A 22,745-nucleotide genomic window follows, 5' to 3' on the forward strand; every position below is an offset into this window, starting at 1 on the left:
AAACAGTGGTGGAGCAGGTAACCTTTTGTAACAAACTATTGCTGCGCTGCCGCAGCAGCACCACTGAAGACAGATTTTTAGCAAAGCTTGATGTTAAGTGCGATGTTCACATCAAACAGCTTTTCACTAAAGTTCCTTTTTTCACATTTCAAACATTCTTTTCATTCATCAATAATTTTGTTCCTACTTTGCTGTTTTCTCAGCCAAAGTCAGCGAAACTAAACACGTCCTGCTCTTTCTCATCAAAAACCTAATAGGAAAAAGAAAGGATCAGTACTGGGAGGCTTTTAATTTGAAATCCATGCAGGATTGAGGGGAGAGTACTAGTAGCCTACAATATGACGGTGTAATTGTACTGAGTAAATTAGAGAGAACATGTGAAGACAGTGGGCGGACATGGACTAGTTTTGACTAGTCAGTAGAGACATGAAGCTTTTACACACAACACTGATGTGATCATTGAGCTCTCTGCTTTTTTCTTTTCAAACAGGAAATGAGTCACTACTATTTCTGCCTATGGGATGCCTCTTTTTTAAAGAGGCTCCAAGCCTTTTAACAGTCACTATTGTCTACAGTGAATAAACAAAACTGTGAGTCATTATAATTACCTACAGCTAAGAAAAGACGCAGTTAGGTAAAACACTAGTTGCAGCTCTCAGGAGTTATTACTTCATTATTACACAGCCCTCTTCAGGCCTGCTATTGAAATGTGTCTTTCAGTGTGGTCGGGACAGATCGGCGTTCATACTGGGCCACATGATGACCTCAATAGATCGCTGTCCACTTGTGAATGGATGTTAATGTCATGTCCGAACAGGGCCACAACTTCATTATTATTAGGGCCACGGGGCAATCGCACTGAGCACTGGCCCCTACAGGTATGAAATAGCTGTAGGGACTTATTATTAGGGCTGACCCGATTATCATATTTTGATAATCGAAGCTTCACGGACATAAAATCGATTTTAATCGAAGCTTCGACGGCCAGGGTGGGGGGGGGTGCGCGATCGTAGCAGAAATAATGAAAGTAATGGCAAACAAACACTGCATATCTCCAAAATCAGGCAGGTTTCCAGGATGCCAAGTAGCCTATTCATTGTAATGTAACAATTGCCGATGATGTGTCAAAAAGGAAAAAAGGAAGAAAAAAAAAACAATCGATCACGGACTTCATGATCGATTTTCCATGGCAACGAACGAAGCTTCGAAGCTCCGATTTTTTTGGGTCAGCCCTACTTATTATTATCATTATTAACTTCCTATTCAGTCGTCAGTCTGTCTGGGTGGGACCCTGCCCACCTTCTAACTCAGTCTACATTTAATGCCATGGAGTGGACTGTATCTTGCAGGTTGTGACGGTCGGAGAGGTCAGAGCCACACTCACACAGTCACACACACACAGTCACACAAGTTGATTATTAAATGAATTATTAAAATGTGGAGTGGACCATAATCTTCCTCTGAATAATGGGAGACATGTTGAAGCCTGCACATGTTTTTCAGCCTTCTTCAGTACATTTTGCTGCCATGTTGTGCATCAAAAAATGAAAAAATAAAAAGATAAATGGAGAATGTAAACATAATTACTTTGGATTTTGTTCTTATGGAATGAATGTATGGCACTGCCACTGATTTTGTGGTGGTGCTACGACAGTTACGCATCGACTGTAAGTCACTGCTAAGCGGTAGGCAGTGTGAGAGTTCACAGCATAGTGACCACAGTGAGTAATGGCACTATAGGACACCAGAAAGAACAGAAAGAGGAAATAAAAAGATTTTAACTGTAACACCCTGTTGAGATCTGTTGAGAATCTCTCCAGTATCAGTGGCTTCACTGGTTGCGGAGTTCTTGCTCCTTGAAGGCAGAGCTATAGATATACAGAGTAAGGCAAACTTGGTTTCAGGTCAATCCAACAGAGCCATATTTGCACCAAATGCTCCAAGACCTTTACATCCTCTCATTCAAAAAAAAACAAAAAAACAAAAAACAAACATAGTGTAATTGCCATGGAGCTTTTAGTGCCAACATTGAGCAGGCAGTTCCCCAGGCTATGTATGTCTATGGCTCTGCTCCATGGCAGTTTGATACATCGAGTCTTTTTGGGACAATTCAGTCTGAACCAGCCGCAGTGAGTCAGGCTGTAACTTAGAGAAAGGCTTGTTATGGTAGAGATGAAGACTGAAAGCAGCCAGATACCGTCAGAGCAGGCAACACAGGGCCAGAGGGACAAGTGTCACCAGCAGGAAGTAGGTGACCCTGTAGAGGTGGAGCGGAGAGAAGGTCACCATGGTGATGGCCAAGGGCAGCGGGAGGCAGGAGGTCAGAGGCAGGAGTTTGCTGAAAGGAATCCAGGCAAAGTTAATATTCGGCGGTTGCATGATAATCATAATACGTGTGGGCGTTGGTGACGGTGTGATCGTACCTGTTGCAGAGTTTTAAAGTGTTGCAGTTAATAAGCAGCATGTAGGCGATGATTACAGGCACAGTGTGTGGCCAGCAGGGGTCGGGATCCAGCTGGGTGGAGTATCTGTAATGGATCACAGAGCCACATCACCTCTTAGTCTGTACTGAACATGAATTTTTCTTTCTACTTTTCTTTTTTTTTTTTTTTTTTTTTACAAGAATTTGCCATTCTTTGATAACACGTTAGTCTAAGGTTTCATTCTATACCAAATATAAGACACAAATAACCATAAATTAAACTAGAAATTAATGTAATCATTTGTAACCTTTCATTATGTAATCATAACTTTGCTGTGGCTGCCAAGTGGCAGCATCACTTCTACCTGAAAGATGAAATACAATAATAAAATTGAGCTTTAAATTTCTTGATATATTGTATATTGTGATATTTGTGCCAATATCTGATGTGTTGTATTGACATCTTATTGACATTTTGTGCTATAGTATATGACATAATCTTAGGATGCTCTAGGGCAGGGGTTCCCAACCTTATTTGGCTCGTAGCCCCATTCTGACATCACAAATTTCTGGTGACCCCGTCAATCAAGATGCGCCAGCTCAGATATTTTTATATGCTGCATTTAATTTGAACTTTTTATATTCAAGAAAGTGAAAGTAAAGAATACAGTTGTTTAAGATGGTGTGTTGTGTTTTTAATCATAATTTAAAAAAGAATAATAATTAGTTAAAAATAATAATTTTATCAGTAATTTTTTTTATCAATTACTAGACATTTCAGGCGACCCCATTTGAATTCCAGGTGACCCCCACATGGGGTCCCGACCCCAATGTTGAAAAACACTGCTCTAGGGTTTTAGATTAGAATTAGGTAGAAAAAGGAAATTGAGGAGTCCCACTTTACAAAAATGTATCTTTTTGACAATCATGCATTGTATCTGTATTTTAAATGATCTGTAAATAAACTGAACTGAACTGAACCGATATTTCTGCATTGAGATATTACATGTTCAACATTCAGGGGCAGAGGTCAAGTTCAGTTCAGGTTTGGGCATGTCTGCTGTAACTGAAGACTCAACAGCTGCATTTACAGATGAAATGTGAGGAGAGGGTTTAGTGTGTTGCTGAGGCACTTCAGCAGGGCAGGTTCTGTTACTGCCCCTCACTTAGTGCGTTCACGTCACGTCGATACTGCACCTCAGGTTGCCGATCCAGTGGATGAGCGAGGGCGCGCCGAGCATGACGGGCAGCGTGAAGAGCGCCGACAGGCAGAGGTGGAGCTGCAGGTCATCCCTCACCTCCTGCAGAGCACACTCAGACAGCAGGGGGGCGCCATTGCATTCTTTAGACCTGTCGATGCACTCGGGTTCGACGGCGCCGTTCTGAGCCTCTTTATGCTTCCATGGTGCCTGGAAAGATTGTGGGAGAATTGAAAGACTTTGATAAGAATAAAAGTGTTGTGTGGATGCATTCTGTAAAAGGTTCTGAAGCACATCATAGATCATAACATTCAAATACAGTTCAGATTGAATATTTCATACCAGATTCAGCATGTGACTTAAAGACCTTTCTGTCATCTGTAGCCTCAGTACCTGAGTGTGCAATGTAAGAAAGACCACAACACATAATGAAGAGAAACAGGTGAACTATGTAAGAGAGGTACATTTATGTGAGCTTCACATGTTGAGTATCTTGCTTAAATTGAATGAAATATTGATGCAACAATTTCACATTTCACGGTTTAAGACTCACTCTATACAAATGGAGCAGAAATGCAACAAAGATTGACAGCGCACCGCAGCACGTCCCGCCTATAACAGTCAGACCGAGGATGATGAGGAGCTGGGTCCGCAGCTGCAGGGTGCCGCAATCTCTGGAGACAGACGGTCTGTGGGTGATGGAAGGAGAACATTCAGGATTAACAGTGTTACAGCTCCATTTAAGAACAGAACACACAATCACATACTGACTGACACACATACAAATCACAATGATTTACTGCTGGTCCTTTTCTTTTAAAGGTTATAGCTACAACCTATACATCAAAACGATACATTTTTCAAAAATAATACATCCACAGAACGTCTAGAGGGGTGCAGAATAAAAGTATTAATTTTACAAATTTTTTTTATAGTATAGAAATAATTGTTTTATAAATGTTGACGGGTCCAAAATATATAAATATTTACATCTGGTTACAACGTCGACAAGAAATCTCTGCGGCAACAGCATTAGTACGCTGATGTCACGTGAGGGAGCCAGATTGTGATAGCTCTGTGGAGAAATGGCATCGTGCTAATGCTAATGCTAACTAACGGTCAGCCGGTACTGTAACGTTTCCGGTGCAGGCGTGATGCTGTGGGTTTGTCTGGTTCGTCTGCAGGTGAGTTAGTGTGAAATGATTCAGATGTGTTTCCAGTCCGCAGTCAACACCGGAGCTGCTGCTCGTTAAATATGGTTAGCATTAGCTTAGCTTTAGCTACTAGCCGCTCCCTATAGGCGTACCTGGCAACCAGTACAAGTGAAGGTTGGAGCGAGAGTGGGCGAGTGTGAGTGCAACACCTACTGGCCGGAAGGAATTAAACTTGTAGCTAACACCTTTAAGTTTTTTAAAGTTTATTTTTTGGGGCATTTATGCCTTTATGGATAGTACAGTTGAGACAGACAGGAAACGGGGAGGCAGAGAGAGGGGGGATGACATGCAGTAAATGGCGCCCGACGCGGGACTCGAACCAGGGCCGACTGCAGCGAGGACTGTGCCTCTATACATAAGGCGCCCGCTCTAACCACTACGCCACGCGACGCCCCAACACCTTTAAGTTTTACTGTTTTAAAAAATAGTTTAATTTTCATTTGGTGTACTTTTTTTTCGGCCTTTTTTAATGTCTTTAATGTGTGTGTGTGTGTGTGTGTGTGTGTAAAAGTGATGTTGAGCCCTGTCAAAGACGCATTTCTGTTACCCTTTAGTGTCAGACAAATAAAGTTTCTATTCTATTCTATAGCACAGACTTTAAATGACCAGACCCACCTGTGCAGCGGGGCCAGTATTAATGAGATCAGTCGTATCAGCAGACAGAGCAGGGTGCTCCCCCAGTACGCCACAGCTGCCCCAAAAATGTAGAGCAGAGGGGACAGAAGGTGTGGCCATTCTTCCACTGGTAGCACACCCTCATGAAACGATGCATCGGGGAAGGATGGGGGGAGGGCGTCCATAGGGGGGAGGCACAGAATGGACCAGACCTCCTGAAACCAACTGCAGCTGAGGGGGGAAGAAGAACAGGAGGATTAGCAGGAAAACACAGACAGGAATATTCAGGTCTTTTCATATATCATCCAGTCAGGAGGTTGGGATACGGCTGAGAGCGTTCATACTAAATTTCAACTCTACAGTATATTTCCAATCCCTACCTGAGTAGGATGTGCAGAATGTAGAGTGGCAGGTTGACTTTATGAGGCTGCAGGCCTCTGCCCACCACCTGGCTCATGGCTGCAGCTCGCCTGGACTTCAGGATGGAGGACAGCTGCCCCCCACAGGCCAGGAGGAGGGTTACAGCCGTGTACACCGGCACCATAGGACCACAGAACCTCAGGATCTGACAGGTGAGAGAAAACAGACTTCATCAGAATCACTGTTTGTTCATCAAGAACTTGAATTCAAGTATAGATTTAAAGACACAGCAGTTTAAAACGCCTCAATGCTTGTGGTATGTTAACCTTACAAACACAGTAAAGTTGTTGTACCTGTCCCAGCACTCTGGGTAATGAAGTCCTTATTGACACCTGAAAAGACAGTAAACTAAATCAATTGTACATATTAATGATGAAAACAATGTTTTCTTGACTTGACTATCATCAGGTCGCGTGCACAAGGCAGCATCCAGGATCAGTACCTTATACTGGCAGTTGGGGGCAGTGTGGAGCTGCAGGAGGACACCTGAGGTGTTGTCTGGTCGACTGGTGTGGAGCATCCCTGAGATCTCAGTAACGGAGGGAACACTGGCAAACAGAACACATCAAGTCAAAATAAAAATAGTGAAGACGTCATGTAAACAGGAAACAGCCTTGAGCTGGTGCAGTCAGACTTAGGCTAGATGTCTGAATCTGTTCCACAAAGCAGTGTAGTTCTTGACTATCGTAAGACAGACTGCGGTGCAATGAAGTCTGGGTAAATTATGCTGTTTTTATATGTGTAATTTTATGTTTATGTAAGATGTTGTGTCTTCATTTCTGGTACTTCTATTTATTATCCTGTACAGCACTTTGGTCCACTGTGGATGTTTTAAAGTGCTCAACAAATAAAGTTGGATTGGATTGGAGTTGGATTTGACCCAAGCAGAAAGTGTTTGTCATTTGGAGGAGTAAATACCTTGAAGTTGGGAAAAACATTGAAGACTGGGATGATAAAAGAAAATCCTCTTTCTGCTCCTCTACAACAACCCTGGCAGAACTACAAATTAGAAGCCATTTGAGCCATTTCCTGTTTTTTGTTGGAGGTTGCTATTTGTCAGCACAGGTGTGATTGATCGTCACCATGGTAACAGTGCCTGAGTTAGCCTGGGGTCAACATTTTTGGCTAACACTGAGTTAGTGTTTTTTTTTCCTGTGAAGCAGTCTGATGTATGAGCCACGCCACAGAGCATCTGACATCTGAAACCAGCTGCTGACATGTAACACTCACCTGGCTGTGGTTAAAGAATCTTCTCGAAACCACGGCACCATTATTCTGTACACATTGGATAACCTCTCTGCAGACACAGTTGCAAGGATTGTGTCATATTTCTGCACATTTCTTCTATGTGCACATGTGATTGCTCGTGTAATAAGAACAAACTCACCTTTATGGACTTTACACTGGCTGGCAATATTAATTCTGAAAGCCTGATAAACCTATAGACACAGAGTTGGTCAGATGTAGTGGCACAGTGTGATTGAAATGATAGCGTAGCAAGGTAAACTCAGTAAAGCAGCGACAGCTACCTGGTGAAAGTGCTGCAGCTCGATGGTGTGGAGAAGTCCAGAGGAGTTGACTGTAACGTCGCTGACACTCAAGCCTGAAAAACCAACAGTTATTCACTTACTGACAAGTCTTTATTCACTTTGGTTTGATGTTTGAGGATGAGAATCAACAGTAAGACGACCCACCGAAGGACAGGACGTGTGGAACTGGGACAGACAGGGTCTGAGATTGTTGTCTCTGCCACTCACACTCCACCATGAACTGTGGAACAGAAAAAAGTTGTGATGTCATGTCAAGACCTGATGACATTTCTGAGACTAGAGAAGGTCAAATTCACTCTTCGTGGATCTACTGAAAAATTCTATGAACACTGGCAACCTCTCATATCACAGCTTGAAAATATGAAAGGTATTCTATTAGATTAAAACATGAGAGGTTATTCCTATTGAACAGTTTTACTTTTGTCCCTGAGGACGTCTTATTTTTATTTTTATTTAATTTAATTTTTTTCCACTGCTTTATGTACATACATGGATGATGATTTGTAACTCCGACCTTCCGACGCTCATGTATATATGTGTATATGTGTAATGCTGATACAGATATATGGACAAATGATTTAGGTATTTTTATTTATTTATTCATTTATTTTTTTCTCTTTCCTGTTTTGATTTACCATGTATATACGTATTTATTTAATCTTTTCTTTTCTTTTCTCTACTGATATGAATTTGCTGGTAACTTACCTGTCTGTAAGGGTATTATTGGGTGGGGGTGGGGATGGGTGGTGGGAGGTAATGGGGAGAAAATCCACTTATATACTATTGACTTGTAAAATAAATCTTTGTGACTCAAAGTGGAATAAAAAAAAAAAAATATATATATATATATATATATATATATGTATAAATTTGTATAAATTAAGAGTATGACGCATTTCTGTTTCCGCTTTTTTCTGGCCACATCTACAGGGCTGATGTTCCTGTACTTCTCCTCTAGTGACACCATGAGCTCTTTGTTGAGAGCAAGCCTGTAAACTCATAACCTGTTCCCTCCCTTACAGCAGCCCAGTGACACAGTGAAACAGAGTAGGATCATATATCATCCACTCAGAGACGAGGGATTTGTTTTGTCTCAAGTACCTGTCGTCCGTTCAGGTTGGAAGCCAAGACGACCAGGTGAGTGACTGAAGACAAGTCGCTGAGACTCAGAGTCAGGACCTGAGGAAGATCACAGACAGTTATAGCAGCTGGCAGCAGCTGGTACCGGACTGGACAGTGTCTCTACAGGATCAGTCACCTTGTATGGAGGCAGCAGCTCAGTCCCCATCGACAGATCCACAGTTTGCACACTGGAAAAGTCAAAGAGCACAAATGAAGCACAACAAACATACACAATACACACGTCTTCCAACATAACCACAAGATGTGTTCCTGGTGGCAGCAGCGAAATGAAAACATTAAAGGTTTGAGTGACATGTGGAGAGATTCTCTATTATCATATTGTTACCATGAGGAACCGTTCCTTTGCACGCAGCCATACACCCAGCTGGTCATCTCCTGTTGGACGACAACACCACATCAGAAACACTGTTGTTTTCAGTGATTTGTTTCAACTTTTCATGCAAACACACAAGAGCAGAAATGTTTAGCTGATACACACACACACACACACACACACACACTGTATGTTCAACTTGACCAACTTATTTTTGTTTTGTGTGTTCTGTGTGATCTGACATTGTCTGACCAACTAGATCTGGTGCTTATTTTTTTCAATTAAATTGTCACTGAACCACTAAATGTTCTGGTTCAATGACAGTCCTCTTCTCTCTCCCTCTCCTCTCCACCATGTTCACATTTTAACATCATGAGACCAAGACAACACTTTGATCAGATTGATCAAGTTATTGAGACATTGAGATCTTTGTTGTGCTATAGCCACCACTGTTGTTAACTTTTGTTTGCGATAAATAAATTACCATTGCATCCTTCTACTTAAAAGGTCTCATGATAGAATATCACTGTAGCATGAACTTTTTATAGGGATATTCTTGTCAAATATCCCTAACTTTTTGTGAGTAGTATAAGGTGCATGTGAGGACACAGAGTCATGAAGTTAGCCACAGGTTGTACACACATGCTGAGGATAATTAAAGCAAACAGGAAGCACCTGACCACAGTCTGAAGTGCAACAGCAAAGACTCTGAGTACATCAAAAATAGCAGACAGATGCAGATTGTAGAAAGGGCTGTCATTCATTTAAACGTAATAAATCATGAAACTGAATACTTTCTGAAGCCTCTGTCTGCACCAGTGAATTACACAATGTTCAGAAGGCTGTGAAATGCAGCATTACTAAAAGTAAAACTCCAAACCAAAGCAATAAGCACACAGCAGCGGTGAAACTCACCAGGTTGCTGTTGCGGCAGTAGAAGTGGCTGTAGGCTTTCCTCCGACTCGACAGAGCAAACAGGAAATATTTAGCCTGTCCTTCCTGTGGACAGACAACAACAGCTGAGCACAACCGGTACATTTTATTCTGTTGGTATTAACTAGTCTAACCACTAGTCTACTTTACTGCATTCATTTGTATTTTGTAGAGCTTGCTTGCTTCGTGCAGGCCACAGCTGTGAGACTGCGACGCTCAAAGTACTTAATGACATCATCAGTGCTCTGGACTCCAAGCAATACTGTGTGGCCGTCTTCATCGACCTGGCTAAGGCCTTTGACAACAGCTTTTGGTTCACCTCAACTCCATCGGTGCTTCAAACAGCTCGTTAGCCTGGTTCGAGAACTATCTCACTGGACGCACCCAATTTGTGAAATCTGACTGTATTTCTTCACAACCCCTGTCTATCTTAAATGGTGTTCCACAGGGCTCAATCTTAGCCCCAGTCCTATTCTCAATTTACATAAATGATATAGTTAAATCAGCTGCCAACTCATCTATTCACTTGCATGCCGACGACACAGTGCTCTATGCCACCGGCCCCTCCCATGCAATCGCCCTGGAAACACTCCAACAGAGCTTCCAAGCCGTACAGTCTGGTTTCTCTGCCTTCGGCCTATCCATAAACTCCAGCAAAACCAAGGTCATGTGGTTTGGTCGTAAGCACGCTGTCCAAGATGGTACCATTCTGGCCGCTGACGGCCATAAACTTGACCTGGTATCCTCTTATAAATATCTGGGAGTCTGGATAGATAGCAGCCTGTCATTCACTGAGCACTTATCCTCTCTGCAGTCAAAAGTGAAAGCCAGACTCAGCTTTCTTTACCGTAACCGTTCCTCGTTCACTGCCACTGCCAAACGCTCCCTGGTCCAGCTTACTGTACTTCCACTTTTTGATTACGGTGACGTCATATATAGATCTGCCTGCAAAGGAGCACTCGAACGGCTCAAAGTTCTATACCACTCCGCCTTTCGATTTGCTACCAACGCCCCGTACAGGACCCGTCACTGTGACCTCTACACCCTGGCAAACTGGCCCCCCCTGGAAACCAGGCGGAACATTCACTGGCTGATGCTGGTATTCAAAACCCTCCTAGGTCTTACTCCTCCCTACCTAACCCAGCTTCTGCATCTGCGCCCTCCCCCTATACACAACACCCGTTCTGCCCCTCTCATCCTGTTAAATGCCCCAAGGGCGCACTCTTCCCTGGGCCGTTCCTCCTTCCAGGTTGCTGCCGCCGACAGCTGGAATCAACTCCAAAAATCCTTACAGTTACAAACTCTTACTTCTGTCAACTCCTTCAAACATGTCATAACTAAATCCATGAAGTATACCTGCAGCTGTCCCAGCCAAAGCTCTCTCTGATCCTGTCACCTCACTAACCTCACTAACACCGTCTGTTACTGTTGTTGTTTTGCTACTGTCTCATCTATGGTTGTCTAGTATCACTGTTTTTACTTTTAGTGTCTCTGTCCTTACATAACTTGTTGTATGTCAAACTAACTGTCATTCTGTGGTATGTCATTGCATTATGTTGGCCTATTGTCTTTATTCTTTCTTCTTTTGTGTCACTGTTGTTGTATGTGCTTTTATTGTCTATATTTTAATGTTACTCCCCCTCTCCCTTCCCCTTAGGAGGTCTTTCACCTCCTACCAGGCCATTGCCTTAATAAGAATGTATTCTTAGCAATTCTTGCCTGGTAAAATAAAGGTTTACTACTACTACTACTACAGTAAAAGAGCTCCAGCGAAATCATAAGTTCAGCCATCAACTGATTTCACTGTATGAAAGGAGTTCATCCGTTAGTGAGTATGTTTGATACCTTCGGTGTGCTGTAAGCCAGACGCAGTGTGTTCACCTCACTCCACGCTTCAGGAAAATCTAGAAATACACAAACAAAAGGAAAGAAGAGCATGTAATAAAATGTTAGTGATGTCACTCAGTCAAACTACAATTCCTTTTGCTTCTTAATGAAAACTCAACATGACAATCTAAGAGAACATGAGCAGGAAACTGACTAAATCAATAGATAGAATGTATGTGTTAATTGCAGCCTCTTGCTGGTGGAGTGTGTCTCTGACCTAAGATGGAGATGGAGGTGTCTTGGGTTTCTCCCAACATCCTGACAGGATGTCTGATGAAGTGATGGTTTAGCACGACCATTTTCTTCTCCGGGTTTTCTGCAAACTAATATGAACACACTTATGAGCTCGGAAACACATGACACGTGCTGGCAGCGGATGCTCGTCGTCAGTGACCATGGGTTTTCATTATTTAGTGGATGCACCACCACCACAAGCCTCTGAAAAATAACATCTGGCTTCTATCATCACATTCCTCTTCATTTCTTTTTTTCATTTCCCACAGAAAGATTCATTAAAAAAACACCTATAAACATGTGATTGTGCTGACCTGTCTGGTGTCTGGATCGAGGAGGTCGAAGAACGCCCTCACGGTCGCAAGAACAAGCTCTTTGCACCTTTGGACACAAACACACACACACATACATTATAAATAATAACCTGAATAATATCTAAACATGTTTCATGATGGATTCATGGTCTGCACTAAACATGCCAGAGCTTTTACCAGACGATGGAGAGGTGGTCAGTGGAAACCCACGTCCTGGGAACTGCAGTCGCCTTGGTGAAGATGAGAAGACATGCAAACAACCAATCAGTATTTTAATCCACTGAATAGACTCCCATGAATACTATATAATATTGTCTGTCATTGCATCCAACAAAGGTAAAAGTGTTTATACACTATACTTTTCTAGTCTGAACAAACAATCAATCTGCTTTACACATTCACACACTGATGATACATTGCGGGTTATTTGGGTTAAAGGGATAGTTCAAGGCCCATTGCCATAATCCCTATAGTTTTAGAAGTAGGTTTGTTACCTTTAATTGTTGGTGCAAGCTATTTTTAGAATGGCGGAGCAGAGCCGCAAGCTGCTCAGAGCTACACTACGGAGGCTAATGGGATTTCTTGGTTTCCCTCATCAAACTCATCAAATACACAATCCAACAACTCCACAACGCTCTGGTGGACAAGTTGTGACCTGCACATTCACCACGCTATAAGATAATAACGGAACATTACAAGAGTTGTTTTAGAGGTAAATTTATGCAAAACTGCTGATGCGCGTTCCCAACGGAGGCAGTTTTTCAGCAAGCAGTCTCTGCATTTAGCTCGAAAACAACTCTGTCTCATAAAGAAACTGAAAGAGACGGGCATCCAACCATAGCACATACCAGTTACCAGATGGGGGTGGAAATGTGTACATGAGGAAGAGAATCTTAAAATAGTGCCGTCAGTCAAGTTGCTGATCAAGTTTTTCAGTTGTAAAAAAATGTGGCTGAATTCCTGCGGTGGAGAGAGATCCATATCATAGTAGTATCATCTTACCACCAGTGACAGCTTGTTGGGGTCTCCTGGAGGAGAGGGCAGCGACGTTAAACCCGAGCGGACCTGGTAGTCACGGTAACCGCCCCCAACCGACAGGACTGTGATGTTTCTGAGTTTTTTGGCCTGGCTCACCCACTTCTGTCTCACTGCAGAGTAGAAATCTACACAAGAGGGACAAACAGAAGAAACACTATTTTATTTTACTTATATTATTAAACATCTGTCTTCATCAGCCTTTCTAGATATCCATATATAAATGAATAATCACATATTTATAAATAAGACTGACCATATCTGAGCCTCAGTTGAGGTTCCCTAGTTCAGTGGTTTCCAGCCTTTTTTTCCTTCAAGTCCCCCCTGCTTTTTTCAAAGACGAGCCAGCCAATAAGCATACCGGTAAATATAATTTTAATAACCTCACAACCTCAGAAATCCCTGGCCTGGACCCCAGGTTGGGAACCAATGCCCTAGTTAATAATGAAAGCAGTTATGTTTTTTTATCCTAAGGTAAATGTTGGATGCTGGTTATCAAAGCAACTGGAGAACATAGGTGCCGATCAGCTGTGGTCTTTGCTTAGTATGAAGACTAGGGCTGGGACGATATGCTTTTCTCCCGATTCGATTCTTCTACGATTTTTTGGATGGCGATTCGATTTAAATTGCGATTCTACGATATTGCTGATTCTCTCGATTTTTAGTCTGCATTTTTAACATTTATCTGCACACAAATACTGTAGAAGCCTATAAATTAACATACTCCATTATAAAGTGAACTTAAACCCTTTTCAAAACTTGTACTTTCTGTATGTAAAAAAGGCAATAAATGTACATTGCACAATATTTTTAAAAATTAAAAAAAAAAAAAAATCGATTTAAAAATCGTCAAAAAGGATATCGCGATATTTATGTGAATCGATTTTTTTCTCCCACCCTTAATGAAGACATAATCAGTGTCTTTTTGAAGACTCAGAGCTGCTCTCACCCAGCAGGTAGGGGTCCAGGGACAGCACGGGAGCCAGGTGAGGAGAGGCCTGGGTGATGATGAGGCTGACCAGGTTGGTGTTGAAGCGGGGCAGGGTGAAGAGCGCCCGCGCCACCACCCCTCCCATGGAGTGACCCACCAGCACCACGCTCTGAGGAGGGGTCTTCAGATGCTGGGCAGCAGAGAGAGAGAGAGAGAGAGAGAGAGACAGTCAGTTTAACCCTGTGATAGAGGACACTGAGGATCAAGAGGTAGAGCAGGTCGTCCAGTTTTCATGTCATACTCAGCACCACATTGTCCCTGATGGCTGCTCCATCAGTGTATGAGTGTGTGAATAGGAGGGGTCTAGACTAGAAAAGTGCTGTATAACCATCTATAACAGTGATTCAGCATTCTGCGTTCATCACAAACTATTGAAGGACTCAGTATTTTCCTCCCGTTTGTCAGGTTGTGTCTTTGATCTTGTCCTTTGGGTTGGACATTAGTTGTCATGACTTTGCAGACTGCTCCTTTGGATCCTTCATTAATGACTTTGTAGATTTATTTTGATCGATGCTGATGTAGAACATCCTTAAATAATCAAATGATGCTTTTTTAAAGCTCATCCTCCTGCTCTGGTTGCAGATACTTTTTCCTCTCAGCATTTCTCCCAATATAAACCAGTCTGTAGCACTGCAGTGTGTGCTGCTGAACACGCTCCAGGCTAAACCCCATGTAATATACCAACACGCCCCTGTAGGTCGACAGATGTAATCATTTAAATTGGCAACTGGAATATAATATATTACACTTAATGTCCACTGTGTGTTTTGTGGTAATGTTGTAATGCTGGCATTTAGAGATGTTAGTTTATTCTGGTGGTGCCTTGTAAACTTCTTCATTACTGCTTGTCATGCAGGTCAGAGGGATTAACTAAATGCCTGTGATGTAAATGTAGAAGGTGATGAGATGTGTTGTGTGACATGTATCCCAGCCCCACGGTGAAATATTACTCCACCAGCAATATCTGTGATCTGGTGTAAGTAAGGCTGTCTGACCAGCGGCTGATATTTGAGGCCTGACCTTGTACAGCCTCAGGATGGCCTTGATGCTCTCGTGCAGGAAGTGGGTCTGCCGGAGCAGACTGCCGCCGTACAGGGCCACCAGCTCCTCATTGAAGTCCACGGTGAAGATGTTGAAGTGGAGACCCCCCTCCATGTTTTCAGCCTTCCTCAGGGCCACAGAGCCGAGGGAGCGAGCTGCATGGAGAGAAGAAGACGACGTGTGATAGCAACAAATTATAGGAACTTAAAGGAGACATATTATGTCCCCTTTACACAAATTAAAATAGTTCCCAGGTGTCTTAAAGACATGTCTGTGACATGCTTTGGTCAAAATACCTCAAGGATCAAACATCACAGCTCTTTTCATCCTCTCACAACATCCCTGTTCAGAACAGCTGGTTTCAGTGCCTGTCCCTTTAAATGCAAATGAACCACTGCCATCCCTTCTACCGGTCCCAGGTAGGGGTGGTACTATGCAAATTCGAAAAACTGGTTACATCATTGTTAGACAACTGAGGGAACAGCTCATAAAACCACATGGATTTCAACCTAGGGAGCTTGGACATTACAGATTATTTAGTCAATTCTCACATTTTGCGGGCCGGAAGACAAGACAAACACCCAGATAGATGTTAAAGAGCCTTCAAGAAGTGATATTTCCATAATATGTCACCTTTAAAGGGGAACTATGCAAGTCCGCTCACTTTTTCGCTGTTTTGGTTACGCTCCTCTCGCCCATGTGCATTTGTTTACAACGAAGCCGGCGAAAAATCAAAAAATGGAGCGTACGGCCTGTGTGTTTATGTAGTCTTAACCGTCATGAACAAAAGATTACGGGTTACGGAGTGCGTTTGTGTCGCAATGTGCAGAGACGAGAGCTGGGACACCGGGACGGCGGCCGAGTAACTACACTGATGTTGCAAGGTTGGTTTCAGCCGTGAGACGCCAGGTGGAAGGCAGAGAGCCTCCGTTCTCACTCTAACAAGTCACAAGTCATGTAGTTAACTATGACAACTATTCCGGAGCTTTTTCATTAAGGCAAAAATGTAGCATAGCCACAGGAGAAATCCTGCTTAGTTCCTCTTTAACAGACTGACATGCTGCTGTAATGATCAATGCACAGCTCTTAGGCACCAATTCTTTTTAAAAACACTTTCAATTATTGATTAGGGCCATGGAGTCCAGGGCTTCTTCAGATCATCGGGGCAGCTGTTCCTGACCTAAAAAGAAATCTCTCATTTCCCCGTTTAGGAAGCTCATTAAACTTACACAGCTTCACCATTTTCCTGTAAAGACGGAGCCCTGAGGTCTCCAAGCAGCACTCACATGTGAGCTGTGATCTGATCCTGGTGCTTCATCACACTGCTGTTTAACTTATGAAGCCCATCAACCAGCAGCTGTTGTCAAATACACACCATCTTGAACAGTGTGGACACTGAGACAAAACAAGAATCAAACAGTGACGCGCCGAATGTGGTCGTCTTCACATGGCGGTGTTCTGTTAGCAACAACAGGAGCAGGCGCCATCCCACAGAGAGACCACAGGCAGAGAAAATATTATTTGGTAAAAATATTCTACAATGAAAAATAAATCAAGCTGGGGTTTTTTTTGTTTTTTTTTAGATAAATCCTATAAAAAACAGTCTGTTAGTCTTTGCAATCTAAGTCATAAATATATAGTTAATCTAAATAGTTCTTGTAAATATACAGTTTATGAAAGACTCAGTAATTTCCTAGAACAGCTGGGCAGGGTAGTTTTTAATCCAACTTTACGTAATCAGTTGAAAAGAGCGCATTTGCTGGGGACTATTTTTAGCCTTGGATTAATCCACATTTAGTGCTTAGTGAGTGTTTACAGGGGCATAGGGCTGACTAAAAATAAACTACATGTACACTGTGTGTGTGTGATAATGAAGGAGTCTATCACCCAGTGTGACAGTGGAGGTCACTGATGTGTTTTAAAATAGTGCTAGGAAACAATGGAGCTCTGTGTCACAGAGAAATAAGACAAACCAGGCTGTGGATGCACAGGTAGAGTAGAGTGTGTGCTGGTCTGGGACCTGTGGTCTCAGGTTATGAAAATATTTGACAACATCAGCACATGTAGAAAAGATCAGCATTAGTTGAAAAAAACAGCGTAGGGATGTCACGATTACTCGTTTTCACAATTAATCGTGATATTGAACGCCACAATTAATTAATCGTAAAGATTCCTAAATACCGTTGTCCAAAAAAGATGATGTTGGAACCATATGGGCAGATGTGCGCCAAAATAAAGGTACATAACATTGAATTGGTAGGAATTTAAATGTTAGCTTGTCATTTGTAATCAAAAATAATAATAAAACAAAACAAAAAACGATTCAAATAAATGACCTGAATATTTCAAATCCTTCCCCTGGGGGAATTAATAATTGGTCATATATTAAATCACATAATAAATTATTGAAATAGTTTGTGTAAACAATGAGTAATGTAATTATATTTTGACTATATTTGATTTTACACATTCATAGTGTTGTGAAAGTAATAAATGCATACTAATCGTGATAATAGTAATACCGTGATTATTTCTCTGACAATAATTGTACCAAGAAAATGTATAATCGTGACATTAGTGTGAACACAATCTAATGATGGAATGCCAGCAGAGGCGAGGCTCCTGTGAACAGCTGTGCACCGATACAACGCAGAAAACTGACTCAAACTTCACACACTGCGTTTGGGATGCTCAAGTTACATGTACACACTTTGACCTCGTCTTGACACTGGGATCTGATTGGATGATGACAGCAGAGACCAGTTAGAACTTGGCAGATGGTTCCTCTGATGGTCGACAACACCGTCTCCTCAACGACCCAGCTGGGTTACAACACACAACTTTCTGCTTTGTAAATGTATAAACATGTTCACACTATTTTCCATGTGCAACCTCTTCACTGATCTCATCTACTCACAGGTTTCATTCAGTCTCTCTTCTTTTCTTCACTTTTCTGCACAGGCTTGAATTTATCATGAAGATTTATTTTCAAAGTTCAAAGTCAGCTATATCGTCATTGCCATCATAATAAATTAGAAGGACAGAATTGAAATGCTCTCTCTCACAGACCTGTTTGTAGATTTGGAAATGTTAAAGCCCCAGTATGTAGGAATTACCCCCACCTAGCGGTGCGGTTGCAAATCGGAATGTATTCTTGATGTTGCATTCACGTGAAATCGGGCAGACGTCAGACAGACAACAGACGCTGCATGTAACAGGATAAACAAGCGTCTATGTAAACAAGTGGTCCGCCAGCACGAGGCAAAACAATGCAGGCGTGACAATATGTTGTCATGGTGATGTTGTATTGTTTACCTGACCCACGTTTTACCGTCTTTCTCTCGTTGAGTAAAATGACATCCAGTTGGTTTGCCGACGGTCGTCTGCCTGACTGCACCTGAATGCAACATCAGTGCCTTAATTTGTATAACCCCACCCCTACCTGGGGCCAGTAGAAAGGGCGGGGCAAGCAGTGGTTCATTTGCATTTAAAGGGACAGGCACTGAAGTCAGCCGTTCTGAACAGGGCTGTTTAGAGAGAATGAAAAGAGCTGTGATGTTTGATCCTTGACAGACATGTCTTTAAAACACCTGGGAACTATTTTAATTTGTGGAAAAGGGGGCATAATATGTCTCCTTTAAAACCCCAAAATCTTACTAACACTAAATGCATCTTTAAACATCACACCACAAAAATCTTACAAAAATAAAAATAAAACAACAGAACACTTTAAATGGCTGCAAAAGCTGAGATTTAACTAATATTTAGAAATGAATGACCAATTCCAGCATCACATACAGAAAAACAGAGTCCAACTGTAGAAACCTGCTAGTTATTCCAGCCACTGTGTTAAAAGACAGAAACCTTGTGTGCAAAACAGTGAGCTAGAGTACACACCCCCTGGCTGTGGCTGCTTCAGTGTGTGTCTTCAGACAAACACCACCGTCTCTGTGTACGTACCTTGTTTGTGGCTGCCGGCGTTCCCAGGCAGGAAGAGCACGGGGGCGCCGGTGAGTTTGAGCGCTCTGGTCTCCTGGGCGTACAGACCCTCTCCGTACAGGTAGAGCCCGTATGCCGGGTACAGTCTGGAAACACGACGAGGCAGAGCCACGCGCTGTCAACACAAGACACACACACACGAGGAGATGATGATACCCATATTTACATTCACATACAGCTCACCGTCATGTGAGAGGTCATACTAAAAACATGAGCTCTGTGGGGTCAGATCACATGAACCCTGGCATTTCCTGGTCTGTCTCTACCTGCACAGGTAGTGACCTGACCTTTTTATATGCTGTACTTCTAGACGTGTGGCTCAGCAAGATTAATTAGAACTGAAAAGGTTTTTCATCTGACTACGTTGAGTGATCTTAGAAGTCAGGAATAAGCAGCAATTGAGGTGTTTTAGTAATTGCTTAAAACAAGCAATCAAATACCGTAATCAAAATGGCAATAGTGGTGGTACAGTATTTGTTCTTTTTGGTATTTTTTTGGTAACACTTTATAATAAGTACACACTATTGAAGGTATAATATGTACCCTATCTAGCGGTGCGGTTGCATATCGGAACCATAGGAACGTATTCTTGATGTTGCATTCACGTGAAATCGGGCAGACGTCAGACAGACAACAGACGCTGCATGTAACAGGATAAACAAGCATCTATGTAAACAAGTGGTCCGCCAGCACGAGGCTAAACAATACAGGCGTGACAATATGTTGTCATGGTGATGTCGTATTGTGACCCACGTTTTACCGTCTTTCTCTCGTTGAGTAAAATGACATCCGGTTGGTTTGCCGACGGCGTCGCCCACTTATGTATTTGTAACGACTGTAACAACTCATTCTAAGGTACGAGAAAGCTTTCCTTTGTATGCGGGTGTGATTCGACTTCAGTGAAATACGTATTTATGAAAGCAATATTTGATTTTTGCTAATAAAAGGCTAAGTAAGTTACATACTGGGGCTTTAAGTATTAGTTAAGCATTAATAAATACTGAATTATTCAGTTATAACACAAGAATAGTCATTAGTATGTAGTTTATAAACACAGTTAGTGCTGTATCAATGATGAGTAAAACATTTTTAACTGTTTATAGCTAGCTACTAATGAGCATTCATGTGTTGATGATTAATTCAGTATTGAAAGCTTAACTAATGCTTACAGTAATAGTGTGTACTTATAAAGTGTTACAAGTGTTACAAGTGTTACCTGTATTTTTGTTGTTTGTTATTAATAACTCATATAATTATACTGTAGGTTACTGGTCAGTTCAGCTGAAATTATCCCTGTAATGCAAATGAGAAAATGACAGCACTCAAATATCATTTTTACTGTCTGTCTCCGCATCTCTGTAGTTTTTTCCCTTGCTCTCCATGTTATACTTGATATCTAATATTGCTTTGTAATGTCTCTGCTCCTGTGCCCTCTGGCCCATTTTCCTCCTGTACACTAATGCTTTCTCAAGGGACCATGTCCATTAACCACACAAAAAAACAAGGCTGAGGACTATTTTTAGATATAGGTATAGGATGGATCCTTCTTTCCCTCCCTCACTCCCTCCCCCTCCTCGTACCAGAACAAAAACAGCACTCGCTCCTGCTTGAAGTAAAGATGATATGTCCATATGATGCCTCGCCTCCAGCTGTGCTCCACAGATGAGCCCATTAGTGAGCAGCGCTCAGAGAGAAAAGGAGGGCGAGCCCGCACACGTCATTACGAAACATGGAAGAAACACGAGTACGTCCCATCCTCGGACTGACGGCTGATCTGCCGGTGACCCGCTGAGAGGATTCAGGGATCAGGGTTTGATTTATGGTTTTATAACCTGGTTAATTTGGGCTAATCTACTTTCACACACAGGTAGATAACAGCACGCCGAGGGGAGGCACCGTTAGCCCGGGCTCCGAGGCTGACGTTACTGTCCGCCGCCAGCCAGGTGAAATCAGCTCTTATCAATTAAAGAAAACGATTAAACAACACCTGGCGGGTAATTTATGTTGCCAGTTATGGTTGAAAGTACGTATTTCGCTTCTACCGGAACTCCGGTGCTCGGTGAGCTAACGTGTGGTTATCTCTCCTCACGTTACTGAGCCTGGGTTTTTTTTCTTTCTTCCTTCCTTTTGATTAGATTTGATCTGTTTAAGTGTCATATACATATTTTCTGTGCCCAGCCCACATGGGCTTATCAACACAAAGCATACAAGTACATTCAAGAATGGCTAGCGTGTCACTTTAAAAGAAAAGAAAGAAGAACAAAATACAGACAAGCTTCCAAGGTTTACAAAAAATACAGTCATTTATGGTTTTATGTGGGATATAATATTTTCTGTCTCAGTGTCCAGGCTTTATCAATGAATCTAGCCCAGGACATCTCCTCCTTAAAAACACAACACATCATGCTCAGACATCCAAACCGAGTCTGGACTCTTCATGAGGGCTTTCTCGAACAAGCCCTGTCTCTGCTGGTCATACAAACAGAACCATGGGGTCTATGTTACTCACCCGGTACTCTGGGTATTCATACATATAGGTCATACTGCATCTGTTCTCCTCGAAGCCAGTCAGCAGCTCCCGCAGGCCGACCGCCAAAAGCCCCAGGGCCGACACGTAAAAGGCCACAGCGGCGAGTTTCATGGTTCACCTCGGACTCAGGCTCCTCGGTATCACAGGTGTCCAGCCTGCATGGTGCAGCTCCGCTCCGGCTGCTGTGTGGCGGTGAGCGTCCTACCGGCCGAGACACCACACAGGTTGTCAGTCGGCTGGAAACCCACAACAGGAACTACATACTACAACCCCGCGGTGATTGGCAGCTCGCTCGGCCAATAGGAGGAGAGAAGTGAGAAACTGGACCAATAGGAGATCAAAGAAGGAGTGACGTGCCATACTGCGTATTGGAAAATATTTTTTGGACTAATGACTATCATTAGTTTCATACAATGGGTCTTATTGTATGCAAACATCTTCATTTATGAAGTTTTTTTTTCTTACCTGTTTTTGAAAAATATATAAAAGCCCAACTTAAAAGGCATTCATAGTAATACTGTGAATGCCTGTATAATATCAAATGCAAGCATCATACTGTACACAGTATGATGCTTGCATTTGATATTATACCATATATTTACACCCACAAGTCACATTTATAATTTTTATTTACTTAAAAAATAATTTCTGTGGTTGTCAAACTGTATATTGTTTTTAATACATGTGTTTATTCTGATGAACTATTGACCTACAGACAACCTGTTGGTAAAAAAAAGTCACCACACTAAAGATCTTGAAGTCAATGTCTCTTCATTCAAGTCGTGCACAGAATCTCTCACAACCGTCATGAGAGAGGAGCTCCCCAAATAGACAAAGTTGTCTGTATTTATAAGATACGTCATACTGTTTTTCTAATATTGCCTCTCAAAGCCGTTTGCATTCCT

At 42.3% G+C, this 22,745-nt stretch overlaps 1 protein-coding gene across 1 annotated transcript; it reads right to left on the reverse strand.

The window, feature by feature from the left end:
• Positions 1-1,475: 1,475 nt before the first annotated feature.
• On the reverse strand, positions 1,476-22,057 carry pgap1 (post-GPI attachment to proteins inositol deacylase 1). The gene is made up of 26 exons (XM_085765156.1): positions 21,820-22,057; positions 19,272-19,425; positions 15,291-15,466; positions 14,229-14,400; positions 13,247-13,407; positions 12,422-12,474; positions 12,245-12,311; positions 11,914-12,019; positions 11,655-11,713; positions 9,792-9,875; positions 8,889-8,938; positions 8,679-8,730; positions 8,522-8,599; positions 7,565-7,640; positions 7,400-7,473; positions 7,258-7,309; positions 7,101-7,167; positions 6,313-6,418; positions 6,164-6,202; positions 5,831-6,015; positions 5,451-5,681; positions 4,175-4,310; positions 3,964-4,014; positions 3,620-3,831; positions 2,424-2,528; positions 1,476-2,338 (listed from the first exon to the last, which is right to left on the reverse strand). Exons 1-26 carry the CDS (start codon positions 21,949-21,951, stop codon positions 2,200-2,202), a joined length of 2,817 nt encoding a protein of 938 aa, XP_085621282.1. The 5' UTR covers positions 21,952-22,057; the 3' UTR covers positions 1,476-2,199.
• Positions 22,058-22,745: the final 688 nt, after the last annotated feature.

Source organism: Trachurus japonicus, chromosome 21 (assembly GCF_045865225.1).
Source record: "Trachurus japonicus isolate A0001 chromosome 21, Traja_1.0".
Lineage (NCBI taxonomy): Eukaryota > Metazoa > Chordata > Actinopteri > Carangiformes > Carangidae > Trachurus > Trachurus japonicus.

Excerpts from the sequence above, each read along its gene's own strand:
- pgap1 (XM_085765156.1), bottom strand. The coding sequence starts at position 21,951 with ATGAAACTCGCCGCTGTGGCCTTTTACGTGTCGGCCCTGGGGCTTTTG. Across the intron at positions 8,939-9,791 it reads ACTGCCGCAACAGCAACCTG|GAGATGACCAGCTGGGTGTA; the intron begins GTGAGTTTCACC and ends GTCGTCCAACAG. Across the intron at positions 4,015-4,174 it reads TTCTGCTCCATTTGTATAGA|GTACTGAGGCTACAGATGAC; the intron begins GTGAGTCTTAAA and ends TTGCACACTCAG.